This window comes from Eleginops maclovinus, chromosome 13 (genome assembly GCF_036324505.1).
Source record: "Eleginops maclovinus isolate JMC-PN-2008 ecotype Puerto Natales chromosome 13, JC_Emac_rtc_rv5, whole genome shotgun sequence".
NCBI lineage: Eukaryota > Metazoa > Chordata > Actinopteri > Perciformes > Eleginopidae > Eleginops > Eleginops maclovinus.
Genome location: NC_086361.1, coordinates 16,000,022 through 16,015,194, shown reverse-complemented (window position 1 = coordinate 16,015,194; position 15,173 = coordinate 16,000,022). Strand labels below are relative to the sequence as shown.

The 15,173-nt window shown below is 40.1% G+C and overlaps 1 protein-coding gene across 2 annotated transcripts in view; it reads right to left on the bottom strand.

Annotated features, from left to right (window-relative positions):
* The window catches only part of ccn4a (cellular communication network factor 4a), a 16,376-nt gene extending 1,203 nt beyond the window's left edge, over positions 1–15,173 (bottom strand). Inside the window, exons 1-4 of one of the 2 annotated variants that reach the window (XM_063899171.1) lie at positions 15,055–15,173; positions 2,162–2,450; positions 1,088–1,342; positions 58–251 (exon numbers count right to left, since the gene is read on the bottom strand). In XM_063899171.1, the coding sequence (XP_063755241.1) occupies positions 58–251; positions 1,088–1,342; positions 2,162–2,450; positions 15,055–15,075 (759 nt within the window). In that variant the 5' untranslated portion in view covers positions 15,076–15,173. Of the gene's footprint in view, positions 1–57; positions 252–1,087; positions 1,343–2,161; positions 2,451–5,067; positions 5,375–15,054 lie in introns of those variants that run through there. The other variant, XM_063899170.1, reaches the window with a different exon arrangement.

The window sequence follows — 15,173 nt, the reverse complement described above, 5'->3', positions numbered from 1 at the left end:
GTTTTTATCTTGTGAATCGTCATTGTGACGGCTTAAGATATCATACATAATTGATACCTTGATGTGTTTGGTGATGTCGACTGCACAGGGCCGCAGGTTGCAAAGGCGAGACTCTTTGACCAGCTCACATTGGTCGTTGGCGTTAGAGATCCTCAGGGACAGGCCGCGGTCGCAGGACTTAGAGCAGGGGCTCCATGAGGTAGTCTGGGAAATGCAGTTCTTGTGCCAGTTCCTGGTCTCTGCTGGGGCGGCTGCATCAACAACGAGAAAGAGAAAATGTTTTTAAAAACTGTTACGGTAAACATTTAATACACGTTGAAATGTATGTCTTCTATTTGATTATAGAGGACTGGTATTATTTTTACAAAGGTAAGCATATGAATACTCCTCAGTCTTTGTTTTAATGTTATCTTGGTTTTGTGTTTCTCTTGTAATCTGGATCTGATTTATATCCTTATGCAACACAAAGAGATCTTGTTCACATTGATCCCTCCTCAGCACTGCTGCAATAAATCACTGGAAACTGGACATGACCCAAAAACGGTGTGAGGGCTTCCACAGGAAAGGTTTGGTTTGTCCCTGCACACACACACACACACACACACACACACACACACACACACACACACACACACACACACACACACACACACACACACACACACACACACACACACACACACACACACACACACACACACAAACCTTGTGATCATTCTGGACTCTCTTGTTCTACCAAATTCAAACACAGCTGCTCCTACTTTCCAAATCCAGTTGTATCCATCTGCTATAGAAAAACTGTATGAATTATTTTTGCTACGGAATATGTTCTTGTAAATTTGTTTCCTCCAACCTTTTCCATTAGGATAGCCTCGAGATCAAATCCTTTTTTCCCCCTAGTTTTTTTCCCTAGCAGTACTTAGTTTTTGTGTTCTCTCGGAGCATTCTCATTAACCTACCCCACATGACTTAACTGTGATGCATTTTATTTGGCTGGAAGGAAATTCAGGTATCTGACAATGCTATTGGCAATGGTGAAAAAAAGTGGAACATTTTTGCAAGTTAAAGCCCAGCATACACATCCTACCTTCTATTGCGTGTCGCGCTGCCGTCTTGCGCCCTCTTTTGGGTTCATCACAAATCCACCGCTCACAGCATTCTCCCCGGACTTTAACCCGGCGTGGGGTTTGGCACCACACCCGCGGAGGCTGGGACTCTGTGCACAGCCCAACACAGCCAATGGCCCCGTTCACACACACACACTGGTATTTACAGCTGGGGCTGAAGCTCTGCCCATTACGGTAGATCACGCCATCATGCTCGCAGCCTGATCCCACCATATCTGGCAGAGAATAAAGACAAGCAATCACATATTATAGAGACATGCAAAGAAACTACACACACAACTCAATTAATGTGATTGTATTTCAAATACACATAATTAGGAATAAACACATTTTTAGAGGCAAACATATTTGACATTGTAGAAGAAATGACTTCATCGTTTTACACTTTCTGTTGCAGGCTGATATCACATGATAGCATTGCTGTGACTGATGCTGTAAACTACATTTAGCAAGTGACTTATTGTAAATAAAAACCCTAAATTGTAAAATATGAAACATATTGAATTTCTAAATAAGATTCAGGCATATTTTTTGGCTAAGGATAGAGCCAAGTCTCTGGAACATGACATTTAATAAGGATATTATTCATAGTAAAAGCTTTTTTCCGCATGTTCAGGAGTTGGATATCGTTTCCCTGAGGAATAAACCAAAACATATGGAAGTCTTTTAATATAATCTATATCACATTTTAGGACATGCAACAGCTGTCATTATGTCTGAAGGGATTTATTCAGCAGGATATGACAGTGATAGCAGCAAATACAGATATGCTGATACATATATGCTGTAAAAATGCCACAAAAAAAACTACTGAAAAAACAAAGAAAAGGAGAGATGAATAATTGGGTTGCATGCTACTGAATCAGTATTGACACCTGGGTTGTTGCTATGACAACAGATGTAGATATGGCAGCAAACACCTGCTCTATAGAAACACAATCTGGTCCATGCTGCATCATGGGGAGCAAAATACATCAGAAATGAACCTAAACCTGCTGTGTAAAGTTTGTTGGTTTTGGTGAGTGAAAACTTACATGCACACACTCCTTTTTCGTACCTAGGCTTGTCCGAGCTGTAGTCACAGTACAGTCCCTTGTGGTAGTCACATGTGTCTGCCTCGTTGCACACCTCGCCTACCTGCCGGGCGCAGGCCTTGCAACAGTCACAGCCGTCCATGAGGAGGCTCACACCAATTGGACAGGTAGGAGGGACTTTAGGGCACTCGCAGGGCCACTTGCAGTACTGCGTGCGGTTGTACGTGTCCACAGCTGCCAATGTGACGGCTGTGGCAGGCGGCATGGCCGTGGAATTCTGGGAGTAGGCCTGGAAAGAAGGAAGTGGATAATCTTAGGCCGAAAAGACAGGTTAAACAACCACTTTCCTTAAAATAAATGCAATTTTACGATACAGTTTCACTCAAATGTTATGTTTTAATTCACAGTATGACCAATTGCCTTCTCATTATGAAATCAATTCACCTCTAATGAGTGAACATTAGTTCAGTAAGGCTGGCTGGGGAAGTAGCTGCTTCTCAGTCTCTCAAACACATTAGCTGATGAACCATTTGACAGCATGCTTACGTTTCATGATGAGAATAAATCAATAAAGCCTATAAAAATGAATTAAACACTCAGTGAATATGAGAGTATTAAATCAATGGCATGGTCTTGTACGTACTTAACACTTGGGAAGTGTTCCATCATCATATCTAAAATCTGCAACTGTGCTGAGCAATAACAAAATCCTGCCAATGAAACTCAATCAAAGCCCCCCCCCACAGGGTGTTTTCACTCTTACAAGCTGCTGCGTCAAGCCAAGATCACAGTTAACAGCTTCTGCAGCTTTGAAAAACAGATGTTCACACTGAAACAGGACACATGAGCCGCGTTAACAGCCTAGCACATGGAGTTAGCTTTGGACAGTGGGTCTCAGCAGAGGACGCTTGTCTTCAGTCTTTTTCTAACAACATATTCAATGTTTTACTGGCCAAACTTAATTCTGCTTGCCTTGAGAACATAATATGCTTGAGAAAAACGCCAGAGGCTTGTCTCAGGGTCATCATGAAATGAATGAGACACTGAGAGTTGTTTTGTAAATGGTTGACACAAGTAAACATGTTTCAAACTCATATGAAACTTTTTTGAGTAACTCAATTTGAACTAAACTCACATGAAGTGACGATCACAGCGTTACTGATTAAGACACACCAGAGCTGTAGGTGACACCATACTTATTATATATGCCACAATGGACTAACCAGGGAGACAAACAATACATTAGTGGTCCAATATCGTCTGCATTCTCATTAATCACAATTTATTCCATTTGCACAGAGCACTGCACCGGTAAAGAGCCATTGATCCATGAAAGACACACATGTAAACACACACTCACATAGGTGCATCCACAACTTATACGCAGCGAGAAAACACGCTTAATCATCTAGTGCAAGCCGAACCATACGTCATATCCCTGAGCTTGTTTTCTGCACTTCAAGGGTATTATTGCCCTTAATAACTGTTGTGCATAGTGTTCAAAGCTAATCCAGATAAATTAGCTTCAGTCACAGCAGTGCCACCGAGCCATTCCAGGACGGGAAAAAAACTAAACACATTTCAGAAGCTGTCCATCACTCTAACAAGACAGGAGAGAATAGAGAGGTCGGTGTTTGATAAGTTCATTATGAAAACATGGGGAAAGCAAAAATACAATCATCTGCCAGAAATATTTATCTATGCCATCAAGCATGACTTTATTTGAAAAATAACTTTTGAGAGAGAGTGCAGAAACAGCAGTAAATGGGAGGAAGTGATATTTAAGAAAACTTGAGCAAGACTACAAGCAGCGAAATATGCTAAAATAACTTTCTGATCCCTATTTTACACATTTAGGTATACTTCACACAACCCTTTATACTGTTTATAAATGTTTTCCAGTGTGTGCTAGCATGTTTTAGTGATGGTCAGCTAAAGATAATGGTGATTTATTTTCTCTGTTGTCAGAAGTGACAAGGGCTGATAACCCTCCATTCCTGGTTTGATCTTTTTCTTCCAGTCAGATCAGATGACCTCTGACCTGTACACATGCATGAACAAACCCTTCCCTAAATAAGTGGGTAAATACTAAAATGTTTCCCAAAAGGCCAGGGGAGAAATTGACAAACGGTCACGCTGGTACTGTTTTGTTCCATTTCTATCCAGAAGCTTGTCTTACTTAAAGAAGGGAATATAGCTTTAAACAGTCATAAAATAAATGATGTTATGAACGTAATAGGAATGTGAAAAATTACATTTCTTTTACTGTTATAACATCCCAAATAAAGTATTATTATGACCCCATTTTCTACGTTTTCAATAGATGAAACAGGAAAACGTTTATCAAGGAATGAACAAAAAGTTATTTCCTATATGACCACGAGGTGGCAGTATAATATAACAAACGATTGAAAGTGAATCTGCTGTATGGAAACTGCCAGCAGCTCACACTGCAAGTTTAACCTCAGATGATTGATGACAAAAGCACCTCTAGGGAAACATTTGGAGAGAGAATGGAGTGCAGGTTTGTCAGTCCATCCAATCGAGTCACAACACAAGAAAACTTTCCACAGGCTACACTGACTAATGTTGTGTGGCCACATCTACAGATCTACAGCCAACTTCTGTTTGATGTTGCCTTGAATAAAAACGTGGTTACAAAAACTGGCCAATTCAGCGACACAATTACTTTAAAAATATTGGAAGAATAAAAAACGTTTAAAACGTATCTGTATCAACAAAGTCTCACTAGTTGTTTTTGTTTTACCTAACAACACTGCTACAACTAAATCCCCACACATTTCCAGAAAATCGTTAACCTCACTGCAGCTCCGCATCCTGAAAATGTGCAGACTAATTTCATTGTTTTCAATATATTTTTGGAATAAATCTGTCCTCCATCCCACCTGTTGAATCCCAGCTGCAGTGAGAATCCACAACAGGAGCCAACTCATCACTGGTGAGGATCATCAAATGCATTGAATCCTGAATTAGTCCCGTTTTAAACCCTCCACGCGCCGCCGGCCGCAGGTGTGCTACATCCTCGTCCCGTCGCTGACATCTCCGTGCACCGCAGTCTGCGTCCGGACCCGGGATGACAGCCTGTTTAAGAGTCCCGGCTGACGTAAGGTCTGAGAGGACGAGCCTCGCATACTTTAAAAATTCAGGGGACGGTTTCTCCTCTTTCCCTCCGCTCCACTTTCACCCGATCCTCCTCCTACTACTCCTCAGCCCTGGTGGTTTTAAGGCGTGTCTGGAAACCCAAAGATACTCATGGCTAAACTGAGGTCCCTTTGACACATGTGTTACTGCTGCTTCATTTACAATTAAATGATAGGCCTAGATTTATTTCTAATCTATCTTAAACATTTGCCAATACACATGAAAAGAGCTGTGGCTGCTTTAATAATTTGTCATCCCCATGCTGACTGTGAGAGATCTTTTCAGTATGATTTCAGGGGCAATAATCCTCTTACTTGTTCTATGCAAACCTTCAAAAACATTATTTTTCAGTCTCTATATAGTGCTTAATTCCCAACAATATTTTAAATGTGTGGTAATCAGAATCAGAATCCCTTTATTCTTCCCACAGAGGGGAAATTTAAAGTATCCGGTAAGCTATGTTGTTTTAAGAGGGGACAGAATACATTCAACACATCCTTTAGCCCACAATGTCACATTTGTATGTATTGTGGATTAACGGTTTCCGCATGTTGTACATTTGATTTAGATAACTGAAAAATGGGAGCTAAAGATGCCACTTCTTTAAATTAGTTTGGACTTGAGTCACATGACTTGGGTCAAGTCAGACTTCAGTCCCACATAGAATGATTTGACCAAACCTGAGAAAATCAAAAAAGGCTTGCAACTCCTACTTGTACGTGAGCCTTTTGAATTATTTGATACCTTTCCCCAAGCCCAAGGATTAACTTTAACTCCATTGTTAAAACCAAAGAACCATTTTCTTTGAACCAATCTGAAATACCACTCCAGTTGCAGAGAAAAACACAAAGAACTAACATTACATCACTGAGAACCAGATCTTTCTTTCATAGATCATTTATTTCCAGCCGTTCCGTGCTTAAGAAATAAGCATAAAGCAAATAAGGTTCACAAAAAACAAACTGCAATTTCAAAACTAGTGAACAGTGCATTATGACCTGTTAAGGATTCGATACTTGAAGTCTAGGAACTCGGACTTGAATGCATTAACTCTACTCTCCAAGCCTCAAAGTGTCACTGGCGTTTCGTTTATACAGTCTCTCAGGCTCATCTGGTTGAAGCTCATCTGTAAGCACTCTAAGATCATTCTCATCTCAAATTACTCAGGTCTGGCCAATCCAAGAATGATCTGCACACAAATTGTTGAAACAAAGCAAATACATAAACAGTGGTTGCCTACCTCCTACCTACAGTACCCACTTCAAGGCTTGGTGCTGTGTCTGCCCCACAGATGTTGAGTTTGAATCAATGACGTCAACTATCTCAAAGTACTTTCCTTTCCTTTTCTCTTTTCCTGGAAATTTGAAGGTGGAATTTGTAAAAACGTTTTGTTCCCCCAGTTATCCTGGACCTGTACTGTCACTAGTTTGATGTGGAAAGTATCATTTGAAAAGATCTTATCCCAGAAGCAAAAAGAAATGGAAAGAGTGAGAAATGAGTGAGGTGCCCCAGGTCTGAACCCCTATTATTTACAGGCAGTCCTCTTATCCCTGTCAGAGAGCTGTCAGCCTCTGAGCTGATCTGAGCAGTGTTTCTCACTCTCTCTGACCGAGACGACCCGATCCGACTCCACTGCACAATGTACCCTCTCTCTCTGTCTTTGGTGCTCTCTTTCTCTCTCTCTCCGCTCATTTCCATACATTTTTACTTTTCCATCTTCATCACTTTTTATTGTTCTCTTTCATTCTCCAACTTGGATCATTTTCCATTCACCTCTGTGTTCGGTTCATTTGTTACATTTTTATCCCATGTAAATGTAATTGATTCTTTTGTTTCCATTTCCGTTTTTATCTAAGATTATTATGTTACTTGACATACTGAAGGTAGAGTTTTATTGTAATGGTCTTAATGATTTCCCATGTCTGCAAACTAGCACCACTCCAAGACAAAATTTCATATAAACCCATGGTTTAGTGTAAAGACACCCTCAGTTCACATTCACATTTTAAGATATTCTTTGATGTGTAAAAATTTGATAAACCCTACTTATTCAAGACTACTGACAACTACAAATGAGCCGTTCTGTCTTTCATTTAATGCATTGTTTTTTGCCATTCCCTACTGGAAGAATACAGAGACAGGGATTAAAAGTTTCAGACCACAGGTGGTATCATTCACGCTCATGTCAGCATCTGTCCTCCATTTTCTAGTCTGAACCGACAGTGGTAATTCGTGTTAACTGCTTCACATGGACCTGCATTATGCACCATTAGCTGACGTCAATCAAAGCGCTGCTGCAAGCAAACGCTTCTGTGATATGTCTCAGTTTTGGTACTTTTGCACAAATATATTTTAATGAAAGCCAGGTCTGAGGCGACTAGTGCTTCTCACATGAGGTGGATATAGAGCTCAGTTTCTCAGCTGACTTGAATTATAGTGTTTAATGATTCAGTGGACGTTTAAAGGGAAAAAATGTTTAAGGAACAGGCTTAACAGGGAGGAGAGAGAGCAAACACTTTTGAAGTTAGCGAAAACATGTTGACTTTCCTGTAAATATGAAGCTATAGCAAGCTGGCTTACCTTAGCACACAGACTGGAAACATGAGGAAACAACTAACCTAGCTGTGTCCAAAGGAAACAAGATCTGCCTTCAGGCACCTCTTAAGCTAACAAATGAACTCTGTATTTCTTGGTGTTTAATCCAAGAGCTAGCTGTTGTTTGTTTGTTCTCAGTCTTTATTAGTATTCTAACCAGCTGGTGGTTGTAGCTTCATATACAGAATATCATACAGTCTTATTGTACTCATTGACCTTTCAATCAACACTTTAGCAAGAAATCAAACAAACATATTATCCTAAATGTTGGACTATGTTTTTTCATCTACTTTGGACCTTGAGGATATCCCAGCATGCATTACGTGGGGAGCTGGCAACACTGTAGAGGCGTGTCTTCATGCACAAACTGCATTGAACCTGAGGTCAACAGCTCTAATGGCTGCAGCACCCCCTGAGCACTGTGCAGTGCGGAAGTAAAGCAGCGAGGAAAGCACTGCAGGTACAAAAGTGTGATGGATGGCTTGATTACGGGAGCCGACCATCAATGACTCGGGTCCCCTCATTAAAATCCCGTCAACTCACAGAGAGGCCTTGAAGTGAAGCTGTGTTTTGGAAATCTTCAAGCTTCAAAGTCAAGTGGAGTCGGTAATCCTCCTTAGAATGGGAGACTGAGTTTACAACACCTTGAGGCGACCAAAAACTGCTGAGGTGACACGTAAAAAATAGTTCACAACACACCCCTAGTGTGGGAAAAAAAATCTGACTTTCCTTTTCCTATGCAGTTTGTGGCCTCATAGTAGTCTGTAAACCTCTTAAAAACAGCAGAGTGTGTTTTCTCTGTAGAAGAAGTTCAACACCACAACAATCAGCAAAATCTTTCTGATTGTTTATACAGTCAAAGAACATTTCGAAAGTTAATTTAAGTGCATGGACCAAAGTAATCAAAATATCTCAAACAAAACCAAGAATAATAACTGATTTAATCAAGAACAATAGTAATATATCCAATAACTGCGATATAGACAGCTTAAAGAAATTGTAATTTGGTTAAATATGCTTGTTTGTTTTCACCTTACACTTGATTGAACTTGGTGAACCATATGTAGTGCCTAAACTATATGAGTGTCTTGTTTGTTTGTGTGTATGTGTGTGACAGGGAAAGGGCATGGCAGGCTAGGCTCAGACCAGTCCGGTAATTATACCATCTTTATATAGCTGTGGTCTCGCGGAGGGCTGAGAAAAACATCTGCTGAGCTCCACAGATATGAGAGTCCTGCATGAACTCGAAGCGGGTTAATAGCCCGCTATTGCTCACGCTTGCTGTAGGTATTTCTTTTGGGTATATGTTTGATTATTCATAAATATCCACATCATTGTTGGCCTGGGAAAGCCAACAGCACACATGTACAGTTCAAACAAAGCTTAACTCAAAATAATGCTGTACAAACATTTTCATTAGCCTACATGAAATTATGTTAGCATGTCTTATATGGGTGAGGTTGGGTAAATACTAAGAATGTATGTGTTATTCCTTTGACATATTGTAAATGATTCTCCACTTTAGTAACAGCTCTTATGAAGAAGTGTTAATATAAAACCCAAGTTTCCATTCACGTTTGTGTTGTTAAGTGTTCTGCAAATAATAAGTATACATTTATTTCCAATGCTATCAGCTCTGTATAATAGGCTTTGTTTGAAAATGGGTCTGTTACATTTCCTCACACAGCGACACACAGCAGGGGTTTAAAGCTGAAAAAGATTTAAATGATTTATACCAAAGGCTTTAGTGTCTCAAATGTTTCTCTCTGAGCAGCAGATTTTCCACTGGCTGACCCACCATGGCAAGGAAACATTTTGGCTGACATTTCCTTTTCCTTTCAAACAACAAATTTGTTATGTCCTCTTTAGACAAAACAACTGATCAATCAGGATTGTACTGAGCAAATGGAAATCCGAATATTCATGGATGCAATCTTTCGTCCAACAATTTAGTTTTGTGTCAGCTTTTAGTTTTTAACCCCTCCTGTATAACATTACAAAGCACAATTGTCCAAAAATTAGACAGTGGAGGTAAGTAAAACATTTTCAGTTTAAGCTTTATATTAAATTCATTGAAATTCTGAATGTTTTTTCTAGATTATTACTAGGCACTCAGGTAAAAGCCAAGAATCAACCAAAGATGCTTTCTGACGTGCAGATGGGTACACTGCAAAGAGGTCGTCTCTGCTGAGGCTTTGTTAGCTGTTAATCACAATCCCTCTGGTATCTATGCATATCCAAATCACTGACAGGGCTAAATGACTTTGAGGCATTCTCAGGCTACTGCCAGAAGTTTTACATCGATAATCCCTTCACTCAGCATTCTTGGTCCATGGCAGTTTTGCAGGTACCTACCCTAACTATGATACGATCCAGTTGTTGGTTATAAGTGACACATTTTGAAACGCTGTAAGAGTTCTGATCAGATCAGATTTTGATCAGATGGAAAGCCATGGCTGCAGTAATCTGCAACTTCTGTTGAAATATTTGAAAGGGTAAGGGGAATCTGTGAGCCATCAGTGCTGAACATATTTTGTCAAAGTAAAGTCAAACCGTAAACAAGATTTAGAGAGAAGCACATCCCTAGAGAACCCGCTTCAGCAAAACCACATTTTAAACGTCTGTCTGCTTTATGCCATCAAAACTCTGCACAAACCTGCAGGGACCAGTTGAAAGTGAGACAGTATGACAAGACATCCTTTTTTGCCTTGGTGAATCACCAAAGACTTAGGCATCATGCCAGATAGCTTCAGTATTTTCACTTTGACCTTTCCTGCTTTGTGAAGTTGGTAATGAGAGTGAACAAGGTCCATTTACACACTGGGATGAAAAACAACCTGCACACAGAGAAAGTCTCCTTGGTAGCATCTGCGCTCGACCATGAAATATGTAAAAGCCAGACACTAAGTCAGTATACTGTTCTGACCCGAGGTCAGACTCTTTTCGAGGCATGCAGCTGCTGACAAGTGAAGTATTGCCTCAAGTGTTTCCTGTTTTATCAGTACAGATTGTTCCAGTCAAGGACTAGGTCGGAGTTGCTCAAAAAATGTCACAATTCATTGGTTTCACATTACAAAAGTAAAATTAATAATGTAATAATTGGTCTTTTGATGCATCATCTTGGAGATTAAACTCAGTGAAAGGATGAGGTTAAAGTTGAGGAACATCACAGTAAACACAATAAACCCACTTTCTGACAGCAAAGTAATCACCCAATAATGGACTCAGGTCAGCTCTGACTTGATACCTTGAACACAGATGACAAGGTGAATTCCAAAGTTAAAAACCTCAGGCAGGAATGTCAGGAACGAGGGGAAATGACAGGAATCACGTTACACATATTCAGCGGTGCTTCTATTGGGGGAATGAACACCGACAAGCATTTTTCTCCCTCACCTAAAATATTGTTATTACCATGTGTTGAATTAAATGAGAAATCTTTCCATTTTTTTCATCTAATTTTTGTATTAATCAGAGAATGACACCAGTGCACTTCCTCACTTGAACTTGAGCTTAAACAACATACTTATATTTCAATTTGTGGTCAGTTTTTGTTATTACCCTTACACTGGACACCAACTATGTGACTTGAGGTCAAATAAAAGACTATTACTCAAAGCTATCATATTTGGCTTTTGGTAAACAGTGGCCCCTGTGGCCACAAGACACAATTAAAGATAACAAGAAGGGCTGAACATTAGAAACCATTAGCTATTGCTCATATAAGACTAGTAAGGTTGCAACACAGAGGGCTTTTGTTGCTTTTTAATTTAACATTTCATTTGCAAGGGGAGAATTGTCTTGGTAATCCTTTCAAAAGTAGACACTTCACTGTCAGATGGATAATAGTATGCCACCAATGATTTGATATGCTCACGAAAACTAAAACAATGAAATATTCTTTGAATGTTTAACCGTGCATACAAACTCAAATATAACATTTATTTCACATATAAATGGGCCTTTCAGTCAACTGTATGCTGACTGATCGGCATGTTAATATATTCTGCCACATCGAACACACAATTGTGAGACATTGGGCTTTCCTCCACCTATCAGCATCCATAAAAAGATATGTATAATACTCAGCTTAAAAGCTTTGAGTGCCAGCAGGAGCTGAAAGAAATCAAACACCAGCCAGTGGAAAATAAGTTAAGAGAGTTTCTTGGTCATGTAACACATGCTTGGATTTACTTTTACTGAAAAGGTACATCAAAATCTTGTGGGGGACCATCTAGCGAAATTGTTCAGTGTTTTTGTCCCATTATTATGTTTTTTGAGCCGAATGCATTAACTTGAGTCAAAAAAACCTTTGACTGAAGTTAACTAATTGAAAATATAACTGTCTGTCAGTGAAATCAGCTATTATTACATTGGAAGGTGTAACACACTGCATGTTAGCAGTGAGTATACACATGTTTACACCAAAACCAACAAGTGTTTATCAGATCTGACTGTGGGGCTTTTTTAGGGATTAGAATGTCTTAAAAACAGCGGTGTGCCTGTATGTTTGTACGAGGGGGGGGGGGGGGGGGTGGATGTACTTTCGCAGGTGCAGTGAAAACAAGCAACATGAAAATAGCTTGCTGGTGCATAATGACTGGGTAATAGAAGATGACGCAGCAATATGCGCTAAACTCCCATCTGGATCGCTGCACAGAGCGACTGCGTTCAGACTCTCATTATGGGCTCGGCAGGGCTGGCTGGCACTGTAACCGATAGTTACTCTGCCCTGGGATGTGAAGGCTGGCATTATCCTAGATGTGTGTGCGTGTAAGTGCAGTGAAGGTGGAGGGCGGGGCTGCCACAATACACAGGTGACCCGCGTGCATTCACTGATAACAGAGCTTGAGGGATGCCCTGACATTAGGAACACTTTCGCTCTTTGCAGACGACAGCTTTGGGGATTTGCACTTGTTAGTTTAAATGGCACAATTAGTGCAGAACAGCACCTCCTTCACTAATATCTGCACGATGCCAAATTTAACCTGGAATAACCTCAAGTAACCTTACTGACTTTGAGAATGTAAAGGGGCTTTCGACAGATTTCACACAAGCAAAGTCAATTTGCTCGTCATGTCGAGAAAAAATATGCGATTGAAAACCGTTGAATAACCCAGGGAGAGAGGGTCTAACTAAATATGAAAATGATTGGCATTATGGGAAATGAAGGACCCGCTGTGTATTTGATATCTCAGCATCTACTTTATCGGTCTTGACTTTTTTTAAAAGACAAGTTTCTCTCAAGTCCCTGTAACACTGGATTACAGAATGCATTGCTTCCTGTGCACCCCTTATGCGTTTAAAGGCAATTTAAATCCAGTGTAGGAATGGCGGACTCTGCCACAAACAATAAAAACTGCTATATACTGAGTTAATTACAGACCAAAAAACATTTAATGGCTATTGCTGAAAAAAGGACGACCATAATAGCAACACAAATAGGTTTGATTGTCTGTCAGAGCAGCATATACATGAGAAAGAAAAGAGGCATCACATTTTCAGTTTCTATGCCAAGATGGTCCAGCCGCAGTTCTTTTTAAGTACCACCACTCAAATAAGTGCCATCACAGTACTGGATTCCTTTAATGGTGGTCGCGGTTCACAGTCATGTCAGTGATGTAATATTTTCCTCTGCACAGCTGGGAAAAAAAGCCATTAAGTCAGGTCTCATTATGGCAGCAGTCTGGAATGAATGTTTCAGGTCTGTAAAGGTTCTCAGGTTTAGAAGTTGTTGTTGTTGTTTATTCACTGAGGAACTTTTGCTTGCTGAGCCTGAGATGAGGACAACTTTGCAGCCCTATGCACTCTTTCCCTCACAAACTCTGGTATAATGATGCAGTTGTTTGCAAGTTTAGGCTCAATTTTCTTAATGCAATCTCATCCAATTATGTTACCATCCAGAAAAACCCTGCTGAACTGTGCTCTAGGATAAATGCTATGTTATTATGGTTTTAAATCACTAAATCAGCAAAAAGAAAAAACAGAGCTGTTGAAAATAATTTAAGGATTATTTCTGAGGAATAGCTGTGAACACTGGGAGGAATGAGAAGCAGGGAGGACTGATAACTTGTGCAGATGGTTTGGAGGATAAGATGCTCCAGATGCCTGAATGACCCACATGCAGTGACTGCATCACATTAATGATTACAGGCTAACTGTTGGAAGATTTTGGGTTCTATATGTATGTAATTTTGGCTCTAAGCTTGTGGCTAAAAAAGCTGCAGATACATACACATGCACACAGAGCAACGCAACCCCCTGATCCTGTCAATCCTGTGGTTTTCATTTCAGTTGGGTCAGCCTTGCTTCTGTATTTAGATACTGCTCATTAAAGTAAGAGGACACAGTAACCACATAAGGACTAACTACCGGTGTCCGAGCATGTGGAATGTGTATTGTTTTTAGGAAAAGAGAACTGTGGAAGGATTCATTATAGAAACACTCACCTCCCCTGCTTCCCTTCCACTCCCTGCCAAAGAGCCTTAAAGGCATATGAACACATCTTGATTTAGACTTCTAGAAAAAATAAATTGTGAGGGGAATTCCTCACAGTTAGTAATTTTGTAATTTCAGACAGAGGGCGTGAAAGTCACTTCTCCTTGAAATGTTCAGTCTGCTACACAGCAGCCACTGTGGCCGACGTCAAACACCGGCAGAGAGCATCTGTCTTTACGAGAGAGTTGCCCTAAAGAAGTGCTTACAAATCATTGAGCATCTTCAAAGTTAGGGCTTTAACTTCCCACAACACATGTCATAAACGGGCAGTGGGAAATCAATCATGCATGTCTCTTTTACAATCATCCATATGAGGAAAGTGTCTGACAGCCAAATATCAGCTTTACTGCCAGCGTAACATCTGCAAACAGCTGCTGCACTGCTTTTATGAGCATTTTATGAATGAAAACATTTGTTCCGAGTTTATTTTAGTATTCACGAGAGGACATGGATTTAGAATAAAAGATAATGTTTTCAGATAAATTCCCATTTATGGTTTAACATCATCTGTTTTCTTAAAACTTGCAGTAACACATAAGGTTTGATTCATGGCATTTGCCAAATAAACACCTGCCTAATCCAATTTTACACAAAAGTGTTCAATCAAGGAAAGATCTGAATAAGTCTCAATCAATTACCTCAAGAAATGTGTTTTCCATCCTGACGAAACAAAGAGTCCATTGAACTGCTTGAGTTTCACCTGCGTTGTGTCTGCTGGTGACTCATTCAGAGACACACATGGCCCTGGCACTGTCAG